Below are 22,317 nucleotides of genomic sequence, written 5' to 3'. Positions count from 1 at the left end.
AAGGGAGCGAGACCACGCAACCAAAATCAAGGTTTCCCATGAAGTACGATCCCTAAAGCCAGAGGGTCAGTAAAAGAGATCCCACAGGCCTAGAATCCGAGCTAACATCCAAAAGGGATCTACGGGACAAGAGCACAGACCTAGCCCATTCTTTTTGTCGAATCCCCCCATTAATCCAAGCCGAGAAGTGTCCATGATAAGCAAACTACAATAATCAATTACCAAATGGCAAGGCACACCTTTAGGTTCGGGAGGACCACCTTCAAACATACGATTATGGCAGATGGGTGAGGGACCACATGGCTGGCTCAGGTGGCAGAGAAGTGGCTCAACAAGCTAGTTGGTGGTTGCAAGGGGCTGCTGTCAGCTGAGGACCATCTTGGAGAAATTTTTTCTCCTAGGTATATTACCCACAAAATGGTGGGTAACAAGGCCTAAAGACCCTAACGCAAGGCCTAGAATGGGAGGCCGAGGCCCCTAGAGGGCACAACTTGCCCTAAAATGCCCTAAAAGACTAACGCAGGCCAAGAGAAGTGAGACACTGGCCCTAGGAGGGTTGGGTCTAGATTTGGACCCAGGGGGCCTAAAAACTGAAACCCTTGCTTCAAATTTTTTTTCTCTTCCAAATCTGAATTTTGATACAAATTTTCCATTGATTGGCCCTGCAAAATTTTTTAGAGACTATATCTTACCCTCAAGGGCTGAGATCTAGCTATATTGTAGCTTCTTCTCTTGATTTCACGTACAAAAAATGGAGATAAAATACCCAAAACCCCAAATATATACAAAATATTAAAACCTCAAAACCCCAATTAGCAAAATAATTTACAAGTTTAAATCATAAATCTATTTACAATTATACAAATAGACAAGGGTTTTGAAAAATATTTTTTTGAGAAATAAATATTTTTATGGATATTTTCTTTGATAAATGGCTAAAATAGACTTTAAAATTCAAATGCACATTATAGCCTTAGCAAAGATTAAATCTACCACATAAATATTCAGGATTCAAGCAAAGTTGGTTCCTTTCCATAGTTTGTGAATTTGGAGACCAAGGACTGAAGCACCTGCAAACACTATGTATTTATCTCAAGAAAATCCATTAATCATATGGCGAATCAAATCATCTAAGATTAACCCAAAACTGTCATTAAAATGACTTTATCTCCATCTAATGAAAAACAAATCTTATCATTACCATGACAACATTGGAAAGCATGTAGTCAGTGCATACCACAAATCAACGAACATGGAACATCTTGAATTGCACCCCAAAGTCTTTATCATGATAGAAATAAAAGTTCTCAGTGGGACAATTGTGGTACATCAATGCTTCAGCAGCAATTTCTTAGCCAGAAATTAGATGGCTAGAGACTCAAATGACTCTCTAATTTATAGATAAATCCTCCAAGTGGAAAATAACGGCTAGTTGGCTTGATCCTTGTCAAAATAATTTCGGTCGTGACCGAGCAGCAAGAGCATAGGTGAAGTGGCTCTACCTTGGGGAGTACTGCTACAACACCATGTACCATGTCCATAGGTATGATGCCCTTTCGTGCTCTTTATGGTTATGATGCGCTAACAGTTGCTGATGTGATCTTTGGAGACAGCAGGGCCCCAGGGGCAAAGGACTTGATACATGAAAGTCAAGACATCCTTAAAGTTCATAAGGATAATTTGCAGATTGCCCAAAACTAGAAAAAATTGTATGTAGACATGGGTAGAATGGAGAGGCAGTTTGAGGTGGGTGACTTAGTATTCCCGAGGTTGTAGCGATATAAGTAGTGCATGCTCAAATAGAAGGGGGTGGAGAAGTTCAAGCCTCATTTCTACGAGCTATAAAGGGTGACTAGGAGGTTAGGTGAGGTAGTGTATGAGTTGGAGCTTCCACCTGGAAGCAAAGTGCACGACATTTTCCATGTTTCTTGTCTGAAGAAGGCTCTAGGATAGAAAGTGACAACCACAACAGAGTTACCGCCTCTAGATGATGAGGGGCATTTGGTTTTGACACCAGAGGCCATCTTGCAAGAGAGGGAAAGGAGGTTTAGGAGTAGAACCACCAAGGAGTACTTTGTGAGATGGAAGGATTTACTTGAGGAGAACAGATTCTACAACATCCGACACTTTAGTTGTTTGAGGACAAGCAACATTTGGGAGGGGAGGACTGTCATATCCCCAGTAATTAAATTTGTCTAAGGAGCTTTCCCAATTTTGCAGTTTTATTTTCTACTAAATATTTTGGTGCTTGGACTTAGGAGATTTGGGTTAGAAGACTTGATATTAAATTTTGCGAAAGGAAAAGGAGGAAACTTAGGAAAAGTGGGTAAACATTTAAATGCTAAGTTGTGGGGCTACACTAAAATGGAAATCGAACCCTTAGGAGGAATTCGAACCACAAGGAGGGAACAACGCTCAAGGGGCTCGATTTGGTCGGGACCACAAGGGGAGAAGAAAACAACTACAAAAAGCAAAAGCACACTCATTTTTAGGGTTCCTTGTTTATGCATCTAGCTTGAGAGTTTGCGTGAGCTGTTAGCCAAGTCAGCTGGTGCTTTGAGCTCAAGGATTTCCAAGGGGAAATTCTAGCCTCTCTTTCAGTTGACTTCGAGTGCCACCCTTGGAAAGAATTTCAGGACTTAGTCGGAAGAGATTTGCTGGAGTTCGTAGGTCATATCAACTCTTGCTTCAGCCAATTTGAACTTCCAGGAGGATGCAGGGGCAGAAGTCATTCCACTGAGTTGAGGAAGTTTTAAGGGGAATTTTGGCCAACGAATTTAAGAGGAATTTCATTGAGGGAAGACCAAAATTTGTGGATAATTTCAGGGCTGGAAGGTGCTTCTTTTGAGAGAGCCAAATTCACCATTTAGGGTCTGCGTAGGGGTGTTACTAGGCATAATTCGTGGCGTAGGATTCATCTCGTTTGTGTCGGGTTTGGGAAGGAATTTCACTCATATCTTTAGGAGGAGAATTGCAGGGCAATCCTACAGCTAACTGAGGAGGGATTTGTGACACTTTCAGTAGTTGTAGATTGTGGGGGATGTCAAACTTGTCAAGGAGGGCGTAGCACACCAATTTTGGGTAATTCTGGGAGTTTGGAATTAGCCCGAATCCTTTTTGGGTTTCGCTAGACTAGTCTCAAGGAGCGTGCTCCTAAATTTGCAGAATTTTTGGAGGGGTGTTGGGCCCTCAAATCTTAGTTCACCTACAACAACAGTTGTAGAATTTTCTGGGTTGTATGCACAACTTGGATGAGCCATTTTGAGTGGAGATTTCCATCTATTCTTCCTGGGTATTTGCTTGCTTATTGTAGCAAGCCCAACTGCACACTTTCCATCTCTATTTGTACTTAGATTCCATGATTATTAATAAAATGACTCAGGATTATTGTTGCTGTCCTACGGAGTTTTAATTTGTCTCGGCGTGTGTTATTTTCAAAATTTTCATGGTTATGCTTATGCTGTAGCTAGTGCATGTTTTTGGTATTTCACTGTAAATTTCTATTAGGAATATTATAGTGGTATCAAAGCATGTTCTTGGCTAGTGTGGGAGATAAGAGTAGGTGATGCCACCCAGATACCAAGGAGTTGTCTTCCAGAGGGGCCATGGAAGAGGAAGAGGTAGAGGTCGAGGTAGAGAGGGAGCACCAGACCCATTTTTTGATACAGAGGTGTAAAACATAAGAGGGCACATGGATAGCCAAATATCGTTTGGGAAAATTCCACCTAGAGATTAATAAATTAAAATAATTAACTTTTTTAAAATGGTTTCCTAAGTCTAAACTTAGGAAATCTGGTTAATTAAAGGGTATTAATTAAATCAGGTGTGAATCTTGTAGAAGAAGATGAGGATCAACTCCTAGTTAATCTTAGCTGTTGATTATGTTTTAATCTTGGCCGTTGGAGCTCCAACGAGAGACGAGAGATTATAAGAAGGAATTTGATGGGCACTTGGAGAACACACTTGAGAAGTTCGATTTTGCTAGAGAATCGATTTCCTGAGTAGCAGTTGTGAGTTGCCAGAAGTGATTAAGTAAAGTCGAAGCAGAGAGGGGCATGGATAATAGACCGAAGGAAGCTTTCCAGATCCGGGGAGTGCAAGGCAGAGAAGACAAAGAAAGGTTCAAAGAGGCAGGGTAGTGCCACACAGAGCTTCAGAGGGAGTCCGAGATTCCGCTGGGAAGTCGAATTCTAGAGCCAGAAGTTGGGGTGTGAGACCGAAGGGCCAGAGGAGCGAACTTCTAGACAACAAGAGATTCCGGGAAGGAGGTGACACAGGCCCCAGAGAGGTTGACGCAAATCTGTGTAGGTTGATGCAGAGGCTGCACAGAGCCAACATGGGGTCAATGATCCAGTGCTTGAATCAGATTAGGATTGCCAGACAGTGCGAGATTTTCTCACTATCTCCTTGTCAGTTTTTCTTTGTATCGATAGCCTTTTTGGGCATCCAACGATTTGTACTCAGATTACTACTGCATGATAATAAAACCCTCAGCTGCTGCACTGATTTTCCCACATTTGTTTTCTCTGGGGACATTGTCCAAAAACAATTGTGTTGATGTGTGTTTAATTCCCTCCAGTGCAGTATTTAGTTTGCTAGGCTGCAGTATATGTATTTCGGTATTTGCTGTAGAAAACTGCAAGTAACTTGTTTAAGTAATTTAACAAGTAGGTGAAACATTACCAGTTTGTTGCAGTAGGAATTGGGTAACCAGTTTTTCACAATATGATGTTATACAAATGAGTTACAAATCCAAGTTCTTCTTATGAGAGATTCTTCAGATTGAGAAAGTCGAAGTACCATTATAAATGCCTCCCTAGTTAAGAGGTAGTGTTGAAAATTGTAACTAGGTTTAGTCTTCATAATGACATGTAAATATGATTTTATGTAATGAGATGTAAATAAGAAAAATAAAATTATTTTATTGACTTGTTTCATGGGTTTCATGAGCAAGGGATTTTGTTTTTGAGTCAAGACTCCCATTGAGAGTCTTTAGGTTTTGTGTCATCTAGTCATAATATGTTAGTCATTGTCATGTAATGGAGTCGTTACACTTTGTAAAAGGTCAATCTTGTCTATGAAAAGTATCCTCCAAAAACTTGTCATCTATCCTCTTCTTGTCGGCCTACAAACGATGAAAGAACTCTCTAGAACAAGTCGGCCTACCTTCAACGGTCATGTCGGCCTAAAGGACATGTGGTGAGGTGTATATATACGCACACTCATCCTCCATTTGAAGCAAGCAACTCGACTTGCATTTAGACAAGAAGAAGTGTGAAGAAAGGGGCTAGTAAAAGTGCAAAGAAGAGAAGAAGCAGAAGTGCGAAGAAGGAGGAGAACAAAAGTGCGAAGAAGGAAGAAAGAGGATTCTTCTGGGTAATGCGGAGTTAGGGTTTCTTTTGGATCAGTGAAAAGGACTTTCTTCTGGGGCAACAAAGTTTCTTCTGGGTAAGCGAAAGTGTAGTTTCTTCTGCAACAAGATTCTTCTGGGAGGTCGAAATAAGAGATCTAGAGACCGAGTTTCTCTAGAGGAGACCATTAAGAGCCTAGAGATCGAGATTCTCTATGGGAAGTCAAGAAGGAGTAGTGAGAAGGATAGAGATTGAGTTTCTCTAAAAGAAAGCCGAGGAGAGCAGTTCGAGATCAAGAAGAAAGGCGAGGAAAGAAAGAGGCAGAGCATCAAGGTTAGTGACAAGGTTCTTAGGAGGATACTAGAGTCAAGGGTCTATGTAATGGTCTTGGTTCTTATCAATTGAAGATCTAGAAGAAGAATTTTGATCGGGTTTTCCTCTCAAGAGGTGAGAAGTTTTGGCCCTGGCTAAGAAGCCTATATACTGTGTCACTTGTCTTTTATTGTGCATATTGGTAATTGTCTTGATGAAGAGAATACAATAATAACATAACGAAGAAAATATTATAAGCTAAGAAGTAAAAGTGTATCACAAGAAGTTATCGAATAGAGAAATTGTTAACTTTGAATGCCCTAGATTTCTCAACACATCAATGAATAATTATTCCAGCATCAACCATCTAGAATCTAGACTCTTCTTCTCTTGTCTAGCCTTTGCCTCTACTTCGATTGTCTAGGGATATTAGTCAACATTGCCCAATTTTGATAAAACAACCTAATTCAAGCCTTATAATATGGTAGAGAAAGCTTAACATGCCTGATAAATGATTTTGACTTAAGTTAAGAGTAAATTTTTTCTAAGGCCATGACAAAGGAGTTCAACAATCAACAACACCAACAGTGGGGTACATATAGGGCTGGGTGCTCTTGATTAAATGCCAACCACATGCCCTCATACATGATATAATCCAATGAAATGCCACAATCCCATTGATTCTGAAAACTGTCAAGTTTTCTGAATTTTGAATGGGATATGAAATTCTATTTTCTCTATATGAAGTCTGATGAGGTTGGAACCACTCTCACACATCTTGAGTCATTTCATGGTAATGTTAAAAATTTAAGTAAAATGATGGAAATGAAAGATAAAGGAGAATTTAACATTACCATTAGGGAGCATCTAGGAAGCGTCTAGGGAGCAACTAGGAAGTGTCTAGGGAGCATGAAGGGTCATCTTGGGAGTATTCGGAAAGCATAGCTCCTCACATAACAGTTCAAAATTAAAAAAAAAAAACAAAAAAGGCCCCGTGGAACTGTCCACCTTCTCTCGGATTTGTTTGTGATCCGCGGTGGATACGTGCTTGAACCTCCACAGATCCACACCCGATCCTTTCCGGAATTGCGGATCGGGCCCCTGCGGATCCGATTTTCCAGGAATCGCCAAAAAATGCAGAATCGCGGATCCGATTTTGTTGAAGGATCGGTGGCCGACCTGTACAGGACACGGTTCCGCCTCTGGATCCTTGTGGGGAACGGTTCCTGCAACTATGGTTTTGATTGATGCAAATCTGAAAATTTTCTGTATTTCATAAGTTTTCAGAACGTGCTGTAGGGTTCAATTTCTGTGAGTGCAGACCTACTGTCATTGGGAAAAACTTTAACAGTTTATACACATGGGAGGTGATTACTCTCAGACGGACGACTTTACAGGGTCTTTCTAGACCTGCGTCATTCAGTTCATCACTCCTGTTTCCAATGTATATGAGTGACTAAGGTGCTTCACGCCATATAGACTTCCCAACCATGGGCATAGATAATGTCAGATCTGTGAGACATCAGACATCCTCCTGCTTGGTTGTTAGACGCTGCTCCTCCATGATGTCAAGTGTCATACCTGCTCCTTGCATAATGCTGTCCCAAACCCAGATTGAATAGTTAGATTCCCCTCACTAGATTCTTCTCTCCAACCATGAATGTTAAGAGAGTTTTAATGGACTGTTCCCCCTGCTTTTCCTAGGGTCTCTCAGTGAGATTCTTTCTGTCCTAAACATTCCCCAGATGACATTACAAGGCTTTGAATTAGCGCTTTCAGAGTGTTAGATGATGGTAAGGATGTCTGTATTTCTTCCTCTTCTTCTACTGCTATCTTTATCTCTGATGTTTCATTATTCCCCTCTTTCTGAGGTTTAAGTTTTTGGTTGGTCCTTTCTCATGTATTTCTTTTCTTGTCTCTGTACTTTCATTTATATCTGTTTCCTTTTAACATCCAGGAGTGATATAATCCCTCCCATATTCCAGCGTTAGCTATCTGTATTTTCTACTCCCATTGACCTACTCATGGTCATTTGTGGACATTAATAATATTATCTTATCTTATCTCTTTAACCTAGGTTCCTCTGTTTTCTTTTTTCACAATTGTCATTTTTGTCTTTCTCTTATACATTTTCTACTTTGCTTGCAACATTGGAATGTAAACTTAGGCATGTGAAAATATAATTTTGCCTCCCCAAAAGAAGAAAAGACAGAGTTTGTAACATTTAAACGATGATACTGCAATTCCTACAGGTTATGCTGTAGTGTGATGTTAGGATGAGTCACGCTTCTTGGTGAAGGTTGTAGAGGTCTCTTCTTTTCATAATCCTCATTATTGTCCGACTCACATACATTTGCTACATTGGTTGGAATAATGTAATGTAAATTTTGGCATGAAAAAAATTGCTTCTACAAAGGAAGAAAGGGCAAAGAGTTTGTAACATTTAAATGCCTAGAGCTTATACTGTGATGTGATACAGGGCGAGTCACACTTCTTGGCGAAGGTTGTAGAGGCTCACTTTCTGAGGTATGCTTCAATATCATTATGAATTAGGATATTTTGTTGTTTGGATTACATTTTCAATTGGCTCCATCAAGGTTGAGATTTTAAGTGCCATTCATCAATTAGATATTCTGTCTTATACTGTGGCAGAGAGTGATCAAATATTTTAACTTGCGGCAGCAGGGGAATGGGCAACATCAAAGTTATGCGTTAGGTATCAAGGAGGTCTGTCAGACTTTTTTCAATATTTGCACTACAGCATTTGTGCCAGATTTCTGTTTAGCTTTGTAAAAACTGTTTTTTTTGCATGACTTCATTTACTTCAAGGATAAATTTTGGATGGAAAAAAGGTACTGGAAAACATTCTCTAGGGTCTTTAACTTTTTTATTTTTCTTCCCTTGGAAAATAACTCCCTGGGAAACTCCTGGGAATTTCCTCTCATTTAGAGGGTGGTACCTAGTGTAAAATGGGTGGTGCCTAAGTTCCAAGCATCTAACCATGAGGGAATCAAGAAAGTTGAATCTGTGACCTCCCTAGCCTGGGAAAGAGATCTCACATTTGGCTCCTGACAAGTTGAGCTAACCCTTGAGGCTATCTAATATCATCCACTTATTACAAAAATTGGTTAAAATATTTAAAAAACATTTTATACTGAAATAGGAATTAATGAATTATTAAACGCGATAGAAGTTTGAAATTGAATACACCTAATGCTTTTGTTGGAAGTTTGATTTCTTTTAGTTAAAGTATATGACAAATATTTTTACCTTTTTAGTAGTTTGAAGAAGAACTAATCTTATTATCACTATCATACCATGCTATTCTTTCTATCTTCAATTTGGTATGTGATCTAGACCACTGGTTGAGTTCAGGTGATTACCAAGGTTCTTAATAAGAATCCAGTGAAATGAGTGTGTTTGTCTCATGTGTGTATCGAAAAGTGATAGTAATTTAGCACTGAAACAAGCACAATGTGTATGTGCATGAGAGAGAGAGAGAGAATCTAAGAGAGACCAACTATGATTTTCAAATTCATAAATAATGATTCATCTATTCAAGATAGATTCATAATACTCATTTCACAAGCAAAATTTGGCTTTATTTATTAGAAAATGCCTTAAAAGTTAGATTACTATATTCTCATTATTAGCAAACTGAACTGCTCACCAAAAATCAACCTACCGTGTTTTTATATATTGTTATTATTGCTCGTAGCTAGAATTTCCTACAATGCAAAGGAAGGATGTGATGCTGCCTCAATCGCTGGTCATGTGGATTGATTGGATCCTTGGTTTTCTCAGGTTTTTAGTTCAACAATTTTTTATAAAAAGGATGTGATTTTGGGAGCTCCTTGCCATTAAAGAGTAAGACATGGTAGAATTTGCGTTTTCTGCTTTCAAGGGTAAATTAAAATTGTTATCATTTTTAGGATGTCTAGCTGCTTTACCCATTTCTTACGAGCTTCATTGAGATTATCATCAATTCTTTTTGAGAAATGAAATGAAATTATATCATTGCCACAAATGACCGAAATAGGTCAATGGGAATTGGACGAACAATGGTTGCCAACAAACAAAAAGGAGTGCCTAGAGCATATCCTAATCAGTTTCTCAGAATCAGATGACAACCTAGACATCCATTTCATTTCTAGGGTCATTCACTTAATAGCAAAAATGGTTAAAATATTTAAAAAATTGTTTTCTGCTGAATAGGAATTAATGAATTATTAAACACAATAGAAGTTTGGATACAACGAATGCTTTTCTTGGAAGTTTGATTTGTTTTAGTTAAAGTAGATAACGAATGTTTTTACCTGTTTTAGTAGTTTGAAGAAGAATTATTCTCATTATCACAGCCATACCATGCTACTCTTTCTATCTTTAATATGCTATGTGATTTGGATCATTGGTTGAGTCCAGGGGATTATCACGGTTCTTAATAAGAATTCAGTGATGAGTGAGTGTGTTTGTCTACTGTGTATTAGAATGTTTTAGTAATTTAGTTCTGAAGCAGACCTAATGTGTGTGTAGAGAGAGAGGGAGAGAGAGAATCGAAGATAGACAAACTGTGATATTTCAAGTTCATAAATAAGGATTCATGGATTCAAGATAGATTCATAATACTCATTTCACAAGAAAAATTTGCATTTATTTGTTAGAAAATGCCTTGAAAGTCAGATCACTATTTTCGCAATGAGCAAACTGGACTGCTCACTAAAAGTCAGTCTACTCTGTGTGTGTGTGTGTGTATAGTCATTATTGCTTGTAGCCAGAATTTCGTTCAAAGAAAAGGATGTGATGCTGCCACAATGGGTGGTCATGGGCATTAATTGGATCCTTGGTTTTCTCAGGTTGTTAGTTATTAAAAAAAATTAATGAAAGGATGTGATTTTGGGAGCTGCTTGCCATTGAAGGCATGGTAGAATTTGCATTTTCTGCTTTCAGTGGTAAACTAAAATTGTTATCTGCTTTAGAATGTCTAGCTGCATTACACATTTCTTATGAGCTTACTTCAGAATATCATCAATTATTTTTGAGAAATGAAATGAAATTATATCAATGTCCACCAATGACCAAAATAGGTCAATGGGGCTAGGAAGAACAATGCTTGGTAACAAATAAAAGGGAGTCTCTAGAGCATATCTGAATCAGTTTCTCAGAATCAGATGACAAACTAGACATACATTTCATTGTTAAGTCTCAGATGGTCCAGGGAATTAGAAGCTATTACCATGGAGGAAAGGGGCACTGTTTTATTTCTTACGAGACTTATTTGGTTACATCTTTATTTTAGCTACAAGGGTTTTAGGTTTGTTTTGTTTTGCATGGTTCATTTGATGTTATTGTTACTTGAATATCATTAGATGAGGGCACATTTTTTGTGTATGCTGTTTAACGCTAATTTAAATGAATATAAACCATATTTTATTCAGACAATGCTTATATTATATATGGTGGGGTACACAATAACCAGATGGTAGAATCTGTGGAATAAGATTGTGAATTATAATTTTGTGCTTTTTCTGAAGCTAGAAGGAAATGCAAGTTATCTGGTCACCTCCTTGAAATATCTTCTTTACTTAATTTCTTATTCTCTTACAAGATTTTATTTGTAGCCAAAGTTAAGGAACATTGCTTGACTGTTTAAACTTTAAACAGATCTGTAACATGTGTACAGGTGTGGGAAATTGAAGAAAGAAAGCACAAACCTGGATCTGTGCTTCACACTGTAGGTTGGCCATTGGATATGAAGACCTATGGGGGCTCCTTTTTATACCATATGAATGACCGACAGGTTCCTCTTCCTGATTCCTTCCTTGTCCTTAATGGAGTGGACACTGTCTAACTTTCTTGTCTGGCTACCTCTACGAGATATTATTTGATTTTTTTTCTCATTTTGTATAAATAAACATATTCTTCGATTTTAGCTTTACTATAATTTTAAATATGATGAATTTGTTAGGATAATGTGAAAAATTTTCCTCGGAATGCCCATGAATTTTGAAAGTCATTTTTGGTGTCTATTAGTACTCTATAAGGAAATGTGTTTAGCTTCACAAAAGTATTATTCGGCAATATATCAAGATGAAAAATCATTTCTTAGCAACTCTTGTGATCCAGATTTATGAAGGAACAAAATGAAATACAGATATAAACAACAACACAAAGCTACATCGAAAACAAAACTTCAATTCATTAATAACAAAGCACTAAAAACTGTTTACATGCAGAATGGAAATAAATTAGCTCGGACGATGATAGCTTATCTCTGAGAGACGTGGTTGTTGGAATTTCTAAGTCTAACCCTTCATGTACTTTCTGATTTATTTCTACCTACTTGTTCTGATTAATTAACAAGTTATTTACCATGTAAATATTGAAAATAAATACAACTACATGCTCAACACATTACAGATCATCAACTGAAGGAAACAAAACAAGCACACAAGTGACACCGCTATTTTTGGATTAATGTCTCCGGAAAAACCCAATGCGGGAAAACCGGTGCAGCTATCTGAGGGTTTGATTTATTAAGCAGTTTCAGAATACAATCTGGGTGCCAAAATCGGCTCACCCAATAGAGAAAAAATCTTGACAGTAGTACCTCCCAGTCAGAGACAGATGTTCTGGTTGAAACCCCGGATAATCACTCCGATAGCTTCACAGCTCCAATTTGCCCCATGAAACCCCAGCGTCAGCCTCTAGGGACAACGTCAGCCCTTTCTGGCCCAGCGTTTGCCCAACGTCACTCTGGCTTGGCTTGCCTGAGCCTTTGGAGGCACCGCGTCAGCCCTCTGGCCCTCTGCGTCACCCATGCTCGCTCTCTGAGGCACTGCGCAGCTCTTGGCTGCCTCTAAGTGAGCCTTGGCTGGCTTTGTGTGAACCCCTGGCTGGTTCTGTGCCCCTCACTCTCAACTACTGCGCTGATCCTCCTGGTGCTATCTCTGCCTCTCTGCTTCTGTATTCATTGCCCCTCAGCTGCAACTCTGATCACTCTCTCGACTTCCTCAGCAAACCCAGCCCCAGAAAGTCGAAATCTTGATCAATTTGGTGTATTCTCCAAGTGACCCTCAAGCCTCCTCTTATAGTTTTCTTGTTGACAATTCAACGACCGAGATTAAGTCCCTAATCAACAGCTAAGACTAGATCTGGCTTGATCCATGACTTTTGGACCATTCTAACACAATTTTATATTAATTCACATTAATATTTTATTTTCCCTAAGTTTAGACTTAGGGACTCCATTAAAAATGTTAATTATTTTAATATCTCCCAAACTCTTTAGAATCTGCCTAAACCCTTTCTGGGTATTGGAGATCTCATGTGCCCTAGCCTCTTCACCAATTTTCGTGGATAGAGCACATCTGATGCTACCCCAAATCAACACTCCCTCTTAGCGAGGAATGTGCTCTAGTAATACTCCTCACTGAGTATCACCCTGATCATCTGACATTGGTCCCTGTGCTGATGCTAGGCCTGCTGCCCATCATCTACATTGCTGCATCCTGTACTGCTACCCATGGCCCTGCCACTGCCACTGCTACATCCGTACTACAACTCCCTCTCATCCTGTTGCATTGTGTTGCCCATAGCATTGTCACTGCTAACTGTTGCACTGCAACCTAGTTACTGAGAAGTAAGTAACTGATCTCCCAACTCTGACATCTCCGTCAGGCTAGAGACACCCATGATGCTAAAGTTCTCTTTGTCGCTGACAAGTTCTCCCTCTCTGACCTTTGCGCTGTTGCAACTATTCCATGTATCTCGCATTGTTGCACATCTCTCTGTGACATCTTGCATTGGTGCAACACTCTCGTGCTTCTCGCACTGCTGCCTCACACTGTCCTAGGAATCTTGCACTGTAACACTCTCTATTGCTCCATCCGCATCCGTCTCTACCGATATCTGCCAGTCCTGCTACTCCTCTTCGGGGCTCCCGTAGCAAGGTATAATCTAGGAGGTTGGGTACCTCAAGGATCCTGCCCCTCATCGCCTGCAGTCCATCTGACTACAACTCGATGTCTCCCCACTTTTTCTGAAGTGGCACATGAGCACTTATGGCACAGTCATCGTTTGTCTCCACTTCCTTCTCTGACCTTGCTGGCACAACCTTGGTCTTGGAGGCCTCTCCCTTGCTCTTCTTCCTTGGACACTGGGTTTCATAATGATCCAGTTTCCACAGTGGAAGCATTTGACCTTGGAGAGGTCCTTCTTCCTCCGTTTCTCCTGCTTTCCCTCAGATGCTAGGGCAGCATCCTCCTCTTCCTCCTTGATTCTGATCCCCTTGTCGTTGCTTCCCGCCTTGCTTAGCCTTCTGATCTCTTCTTGGCGAAGAGCTGCCCACATTTCCTCCCAATTTGGAAGGGTCGCCCTGCCCAGTATGCTCTGGAGAAACACTTCCCAGTCTTCAGAGACTGCGCTCAGGGTTGTTCTCACCATCAATTCTTGATCCAGCGTGGCCCCTATGGAAGTCAACTGATCCCGGATCTCCTTCAATCGACCGAGGAAGATATTGATCTGTTCCTCTTTCTGCATCTGGTATCACCGTAGCTGATTTTCTAGTAGCATCTTCCTTTGCATGGAAGTATGTTGATACAACTTCTTTAGGGCCTCCCACATCTCATTTGCCGTATTCTTTTCGACAATGTGTGGTATACATGGTCCTTGACCCCATTAAGGATGATGCTCTTGGCCCTCGCCATTGCATCCTCGTACTTATTGTTATCAGCCAGGTCAACCAGGACCGCTGTTGTCCTCAAGGCGAAGTGATTGAGACGGTCCTTGTCTAGAATAGATAATATTCTGGCCTTCCAGACTACGAAGTTTGAGGTTCTTTCCAGTCTGTCTTGGTCTCTTACTCCGTTCACTGCCATCTCGCTGCTCCTCTACTTCCCTTCTAGAAGTTCTCGATGTGACTCCCTTCGAGCCTCGATTTCCCTCCTGGAAACCCCTCTGCCAATGTCAAGATGCCCCCACTCCGATCCTTAGTGCAACTGCACCACTGATCCAGATTTCTTGGCTAGAAATCTGCAGTAGCAACTCCCTCCTCCTTGGTCTTGCCCTGTTAGGTATTGTTCTGACTACAATACCCCACCAGATTCACTATGCAACTTACCCACAACTCCCTAAGCCTCAGCGCCATGAAGGTTAGAGCTTCTAGGCTCTCCGCAATCCTGGCACCAACAAAATCCGCACATCCTGGCCACGGGCGTCAATCCTTCCAGACTGAGAAAGATGACTGGGCACTACGTAGGTCGAGTCTGTTCCCCTCTGCCACTGCGCTGATCCTCTTCCCGGCTCAAACTTGATGACGCAGGCACTACGTGACCCCTTCCTTGGGGTTTCTCTGCAAGGAACAACTTCTGTCACTCGGGACAACTGTTTTCTGCTGCTGCTGCTCTGCTCGGTTGATGCCCTCATTTCTCCTCTGATCTGTAACCACGCTCTGATACCATGTTGGAATTTCTAATTCTAACTGTTAGAAACCCTTCATGTACTTTATGATTTATTTCTGCCTACTTTTTCTGATTAATTAACAAGTTATTTACCATGTAAATATTGAAAATAAATACAAGTACATGCTCAACACATTACAAATCATCAACTGAAGGAAACAAGACAAGCACACGAGTGACACCGTTATTTTTGGACTAATGTCCTCGGAAAAACCCAATGCAGGAAAACCGGTGCAACTATCTGAGGGTTTGATTTATTAAGCAGTTTCAGAATACAATCTGGGTGCCAAAACCGGCTCACCCAACAGAGAAATAATCTCGGCAGTAGTACCTCTCAGTCGGAGATAGATGTTCCGGCTGAAACTCTAGATAATCACTCCGGCAGCGTCATAGCTCCAATCTACCCCACGAAACCCCAGCGTCAACCTCTAGGGACAGTGTCAGCCCTTTTAGGCCCAGGGTTTGCCCAACGTCACTTTGGCTTGTCCTACGTCAGCTTCTGGAGGCATTGCGTTAACCCTCTAGCCCTCTGCGTCACCCACGTTGGCTCTCTGAGGCACTGCGCAGCTCCTGGCTGCCTCTGCGTTAGCCTTGGATGGCTTTGCGTGAACCCCTGGCTAGTTCTGCATCCCTCACTCTCGGCTACTGCGCTGATCCTCTTGGGGCTATCTCTGCCTCTTTGCTTCTGTATTCACTGCCCCTCAACTGCAACTCTGATCACTCTCTCGACTTCCTCAGCAAACCCAGCCCTAGAAAGTCGAAATCTTGATCAACTTGGTGTATTCTCCAAGTGACCCTCAAGCCTCCTCTTATAGTTTTCTTGTTGACAATTCAACGGCCGAGATTAAGTCCCTAATCAACGACTAAGATTAGATCTGGCTTGATCCATGACTTTTGGACCATTCTAACATAGTTTTATATTAATTCACATTAATATTTTATTTTCCCTAAGTTTAGACTTAGGGACTCCATTAAAAATATTAATTATTTTAATATCTCCCAAACTATTTAGAATCTACCCAAACTCTTTCTGGGTATTGGAGATCTCATGTACCTTAGCCTCCACCAATTTTCGTGGCTAGAGCACATCCGATGCTACCCCAAATCAGTGGTGGCTACATGCTTTTTGAATTGTGTTACAATGAGGCTCAAAGGCCTATTTATTATTGAGGAACATTGAAAAACCCTAAACATCCAAAAACCTAATGCTAGGAGATGAAGCGCCAAAATTTGTGGGCCCTGTTGGGGTAAAGTGGTACATCAACTTTTCGGGGTTGTAACTTTGACATATGATCTTCGTTTGATGCGTACGATTCCTTGTTAGAAAGATCTATCCGAGGACTACAACTTTCGATTGCAAACCCTTATCGTAGGGAACGAGTTTGCCCGTTATCCAAAAAAATTTCGTTTAGGGCCTCAAAACGGCTCTTGAAGTGTACGATGCGAAAAATTGCCAAAAATAGTAAACTATACTACTATTAAGGAAAGTGAAAGAAACAATGTTGGGGTCCAAGTGGAATAGGCAGGTGGCCACCAATATCCACCTAAATCATTTCTCCCTCCTTAAGAAGCAATGGTCTCCATTGCGTTGAGTGCCTCCATGAGATGGGGAAACTTTTGCTGAACTTGGTCCTTGTTGAGCCACTTGCCCTAGTGTAGGGGCTGGCCAACTTTGACAACTCGATACAGTTGGATCTTCTGTTGGCAAGTGTTCTTGATCTATGTGTCCATGATCCTATCAATTGTGGCCTATCATGTGCAGTCTGAATTGAGCTTTGTTGGTGTTAGTTGTTTTGCAATGTTTGATGTGTCCAACAATGGTGGAAAGTATGGCTGAAGGCGGTGTACATTGAACACTGGGTGCAGGTCGAGGAATGGGGGAATGCTGAGCCCGAAAGGATTGTCTCCCACAACCTTGGTGATGATGTAAGGCCTGTATTGGAGTGGTCGGAGTTTCCGATGGGCTTCGGCAAGGCATTGTTTCTGCAAATGCAACCAAATCTTGTTGCCCACCTAAAACTTATGTGGCACCCGATGTTGATCATGCTGCTACTTGTACTTTTCATTGGACTTATCCAAGATGTTGTGCACCTGTTGGCGGATGTGCTAGATGCGTTCAGTAAACCTAACTGCTTTATCAGCCTTAGACTGTACATGTGTGGATTATGTCTGTGTAGTCGCATGAGGCATGGCAACATCAATCAGACACAATGGTTGAAATCCCAGACCCACTTGAAAGGGACTACGACCAATCGAGCTATGGAGAGCTCTATTATAACTGTGCTGCACATAAGGAAGGCTCTCATCCTAGGTTTGTGGATGCTTGGAGTTGTACATGCGTAGTATGTGCACTATCATTGTGTTGACGGTCTCTGTCTGACCATCAGTCTGGGGATGGAATCCAGTCAACTTGGTGTCCAATAATGTCCAGAGGCTCGACTAGAATGTGCTTAGGAACTTGTTATCCCGATCTGACATAATGGTTTGTGGGATCCCAAAATGTACCCACACTTGTTTGAAGAAGAGTTTCGCTGTGTCCTCTACTATGATACTCTTCTTGCAAGCTGCCAATATAGCCATCTTAGAAAATCTGTCCACGACCACAAATGCCAGACAAATAATCCATGGAGATGGACTCCCAAGGCTGGCTGGGAGTAGGCAAAGGAGTGTACAAGCCTTGCTTTTTGATGGTTGGTTTGGTGACAGCATAGGTAATGCATGATCTGATATATTTTCCAACACCCTGTTGGAGCCTTGGCCAATACAAATACCTTTGTAGTATGACAACAGTTTTCTCCACACCAAAGTGTCCTGTGACTCGACTGAAGTGCACCTCCCAAAATAGTTTGGCACATTCGCTTGAAGGGACACAAAGGTTGCCCAGGTAGCATAATAATGCATCCTGGAGGTGGAAATCTAGAACTTGCTTGCCATCCACTAGCATCTGGTATGTGGTGGCGAACTCTGGATCATTCTTGTACAGTTGCGGCCATCCAGAGGTCTCGTGGCCACAAGAGTTGAGAACAATAGTTAGTGCTGCAACTGGGGGTCGACTGAGGTAATCTGCAACATGATTGGTGTTGCCCTTCTTGTATTTAATGTTCAAATGGAATTGTTGTAGATATGTAGACCACTTCTGATGGTGATCGTTCTGCAACTTCCCTTGTGTTTGTATATACTAAAGAGATGGTCGTCTCCTTCCCCAGAATGTAATGTTTCCATTGTCGATAAGCCTGCATGATAGAATACATCTCTTTATCATAAGTGGGGTACTTCTGAATTGTATCGAAAAGTGTCTCACTGTGATAGGCCACCGAATGCCCTTGTTGGGTGAGAACTACACCAATAGCATAGTCGGAGGCGTCTGTCTCAATTTCAAATGGTTGTTGCAGGTTTGGCAATATGAGTATAGGTGCAAAGTAGAGACAGTGCTTCAGCTCAACGAACGCCTTCTGTTGGGACTCTGACCATGAAAACTTTGCTTTCGCTTCGCACTTGGTAACCTGACTCAAAGGTCAAGTGATATGGGAGAATCCCAACACGAACCTTCGATAAAAATTGGCGAGGCTCGAAAAGCTGCAAAGCTTTGTTAGAGTGGTCAGGGCTAGCCAATCCCGAATGACTTGGATCTTAGCCGGATCCACATGCATGCCTTGCTCATCTATGATGTAACCCAGATATTCGACATGGGTCATGCCAAAGGTGTATTTCTCCAAGTTGGCACATAGTTTGTGCTACTGCAGGGTTTGAAGGACTTGTCAAATGTGTTGTAAGCGTTCTTCCCAACTCTTGTTGAAGATGACAATGTCGTCCAAATATACAATCACGAGTGAGTTGGTGAAGGGCCTAAAGATGTCATCCATCAACCTCATAAAAGTTGCAAGGGCATTTGTCAACCCGAAAGGCATGACCAACCATTCAAAAAGGCCCTCCTTGGAATTGAAGGCAGTCTTCTATACATCTGTGGGCTTTATTGGAACTTAGTGATAGCCACACTTCAAATCGATCTTGCTGAAATACTTGACCCCCTTGAGTTGGTCAAGAAGGTCATCAATCCGCGGGATTGGATACCTATTCTTGACAGTGATTTTGTTCAATGCTCGATAATCAATGCAGAGCCTCCAAGTCCTATCCTTCTTCTGTACAAGTACAATCAGGCTCCCACAAGGTGAGGAACTTGGTCATATGTGCCATTTTTGCAGCATCTCCTGGATCTGTTGGTTGATCTCTTCATTTTTTAGAATGGAGCGACGATATATTGACCCATTGGGTAGAGGTGCTCCAGGAGTCAAATCGATTGAATGCTTGACTTGAAAGTGCAAGGGTACCCCTGTGGGCGAGGAGAAGATGCCCCTGTATTCTTCCACGACCTTATCCATCTGCTTCTGCTGCATGGAGGAACCCTTTCCGGGGGCCATGGATGTGGTCACGATCTTCCCCTTACTTTGACACTGAATAAAAAAGAACAAAAGTTTCTTAGTTTGGGAGATGATCTTACTACATTGCTTAGTAGAGATCAAGGAGATTATAGTAGGCGGGGTTACCTCTGGTATCCTGTATAACTTATTGCCCAAAGTAATAATAACAGTGTGAGGCGTCGACTCATACACAACACAACGCTTCCACAAGTATGGTTATCCTAATAATACATCACAAACTCTAGGAGGAGCAACGTCACACAATACCTCATCTGTGAAGGGTTTGATGCTGTAGAGAAGACGACACTGCTCACTGATGCAGACATCTCGTCCTTGGTGGAGCTACCTGATGGTGTATGGTTGCGGTGTTGAAATTTGTAAGTGTTACTCGTTAGAAATTTTATCTGTATTCTCTGGCTTATTTCGCGGCTCGCCAACTTGTTTAATTACTAACAATTTATTCAACCATATAAACACTAAAATCAACACAATATAGTCTCAACCATCTATAGATCATCAACTGAAAGAAATAGACAAACACACAAGGGACACCGTTATTTTTGGACCATCGTCTCCGGAAAAACCCAACTTGGGAAAATCAGTGCAACAATTTTGAGGGTTTTTTATGAAGTAACTTTTGTTGAGTAAACTGGGTAATAAATTGGCTCACCCAATAGAGAAAATAATCTGGCAGTAATACCTCTCTTCGGAAGGAGATATTCTGAAAGTCTGCCCCACGAAACCCTTTCCAGCACAATCTGAAGCACTACGTCAGCCCTCCTGGCCTCTGCGTTAGCCTGAAACCCTTTGCCTCAACCCTTTGAGGCTCTGCGCAGCCTCTCTGGCCCTCTGCGTCACTTCTGTAGCCCCTGCGTGGGTGACGTAGGGCCTTCTGGCCTCTGCACAACCACTGTTGGCTTCTGTGTGGCTCCCTCTGGCTCTGCATCTACCTCTCTGCTTCTGCGCTGGTCTTCTGGCACTATCTTTGCCTCTCTGCCTCATACTCACTATCCCTCGCTGAAACTTTGATCACTGGTTCAATTTCTCTTTGCAAACCCTGCTCTAGAAAATTGAACTGACTGATCAGTCTGGTGTATCTCCAACTGACCCTCAAGCCTCCTCTTATACTATTTCTGTTGAGTCTTCAACGATCGAGATTACATCTCTAATCAACGGCTAAGACTAGATTTGGCTTGATTCATGTCATTTAAAACCTTCTAACCTAGTTTTATATTAATACCCATTAATATTTTTATTTTCCTAAGTTTAGACCTAGGAACCCATTAAAAATATTAATTATTTTAATATCTCCTTCACCGGGCAGGATTTCCCCAAACTATTTCTGGGCCTTGGAGATCTCATGTGCTTTAGCTTCTCTACCAATTTTGATGGCTAGAGCACATCCGATGCTACCCCAAATCAACATGCGGTGTGGTGTGGTTGGTAGGCCCAGCTGATTAATGACTTCAGCTGAGATTTGGTTCTTTTGGCTCCTATTGTCGACAGTGAACTGCAGTGGAGACCCCTTCAACCACATTTGTGAGTGGAAGAGATGCTCCCCTTCCTCTAAATCTTCGGGCTCGATCTTCTGGACCTTTGGGTGGCAACGATAGCGCTGGGTTCTACATCAATAATCTGCTTTCCTTTGTCATTCCTGTTATTGAGGTTTGACTCAAAGTCGGAACATGCATTTGACCCCCAAGCCTTCAGCTCGACCATTGGTGACTGCTTGGTGCAACACTCGTGATGCGAGTGGGGCTCTTGTGGAACTCACACCACTTCCCTGTGTCCTTCTTCGTCTTTGTGGTGCTATTCTTTGCTGGTGCCTTTAATGGGTTGTCTTGGGTCACCCCGCCTTGGCTTTGTCCTTTGTTTTGCGGTTTGAGGGTGCCCTTTCCTTGCTTTGGATTTGTAGACCCAAAGTCTCGCTTCTTGTGTTTAAATTTCTACTCTATCTTGACAGCATATCGGTATGCAGTGCCAAGGGAGGAGATGTCCAAGAACTCCATCTCATCCTGAATGTATTTATGTAGACAACCACGGTACTTGTGTACCAGATGCCACTCAGAATCCTTGATACCCAACTTCGTGCGAAGGGTATGAAAAATGTTTGTGAACTCCGACACTTCTTGGTCCCTTCCGTGCTGCAGTGTGGTCCATTTTATGTACTTATCTTCATAGCACCCAACACGGTAATATTGTTCCTTGATGGCCTCTCAGAAAGAATTACAAGTGGGTGAGGCTGAAAACAGTGAGAGTTCCCTCTCATGCCTCTGCTCATAGTAGGTTTTCCACCAGTCCTTGATGTGGGGGGCGACTTTGAGGAGTGCAAAAGTAATCTTTTTCTTGTTGAAAAAATCATGAACCGAAAAATATTCTTACAACAAATTAAACCATTTATCTACTACATCTGCATCTATCTGGCCTTCAAATATGGGAATGTCACAGTTTAATTGTACCTTAAAGGGAGTGGCACCTCCAAGATGGCTATTGGATGAAAATGTGTTGCCTGTGGTCATCGGTCAAAGGATTTGGGCAAAGTTGTCCATCATCACGTTCCTTTGTTGCTTGAGGGTTCTTCGAGCAATATTTTGAAAGGATTTCCTGCTCCCTCCTCTTTCTTTTCTTCCGCCATGGTAGGCTGTCGGGGTTGGCGAGGTCGGTCTTGCAAAGGTTCAACTAGTTCGAGCCTTAACTCCTTATACCCCGACATCGTTGGGGACATGCACAAAAATATAGAGAAAGAGCAGATTGCTTTGATACTAATGATCCAGGTTT

At 41.6% G+C, this 22,317-nt stretch overlaps 1 protein-coding gene across 2 annotated transcripts in view; it reads left to right on the top strand.

Moving 5' to 3' along the window:
* Positions 1–22,317, top strand: part of ETFQO (electron-transfer flavoprotein:ubiquinone oxidoreductase) — a 428,724-nt gene that overhangs the window by 202,557 nt on the left and 203,850 nt on the right. For both annotated transcript variants that reach the window (XM_089421080.1, XM_089421077.1), the window contains exons 6-8: positions 8,143–8,189; positions 8,316–8,390; positions 11,344–11,460. In XM_089421080.1, the coding sequence (XP_089277206.1) occupies positions 8,143–8,189; positions 8,316–8,390; positions 11,344–11,460 (239 nt within the window). The remainder of the gene's footprint in view (positions 1–8,142; positions 8,190–8,315; positions 8,391–11,343; positions 11,461–22,317) is intronic.

This window comes from Pinus tabuliformis, chromosome 6 (assembly GCF_031772625.1).
Source record: "Pinus tabuliformis cultivar Carrire ecotype Pingquan chromosome 6, CPIR1, whole genome shotgun sequence".
NCBI lineage: Eukaryota > Viridiplantae > Streptophyta > Pinopsida > Pinales > Pinaceae > Pinus > Pinus tabuliformis.
Note: the sequence above shows the minus strand (reverse complement) of the source record. Positions and strands in the feature narration are given on the sequence as shown.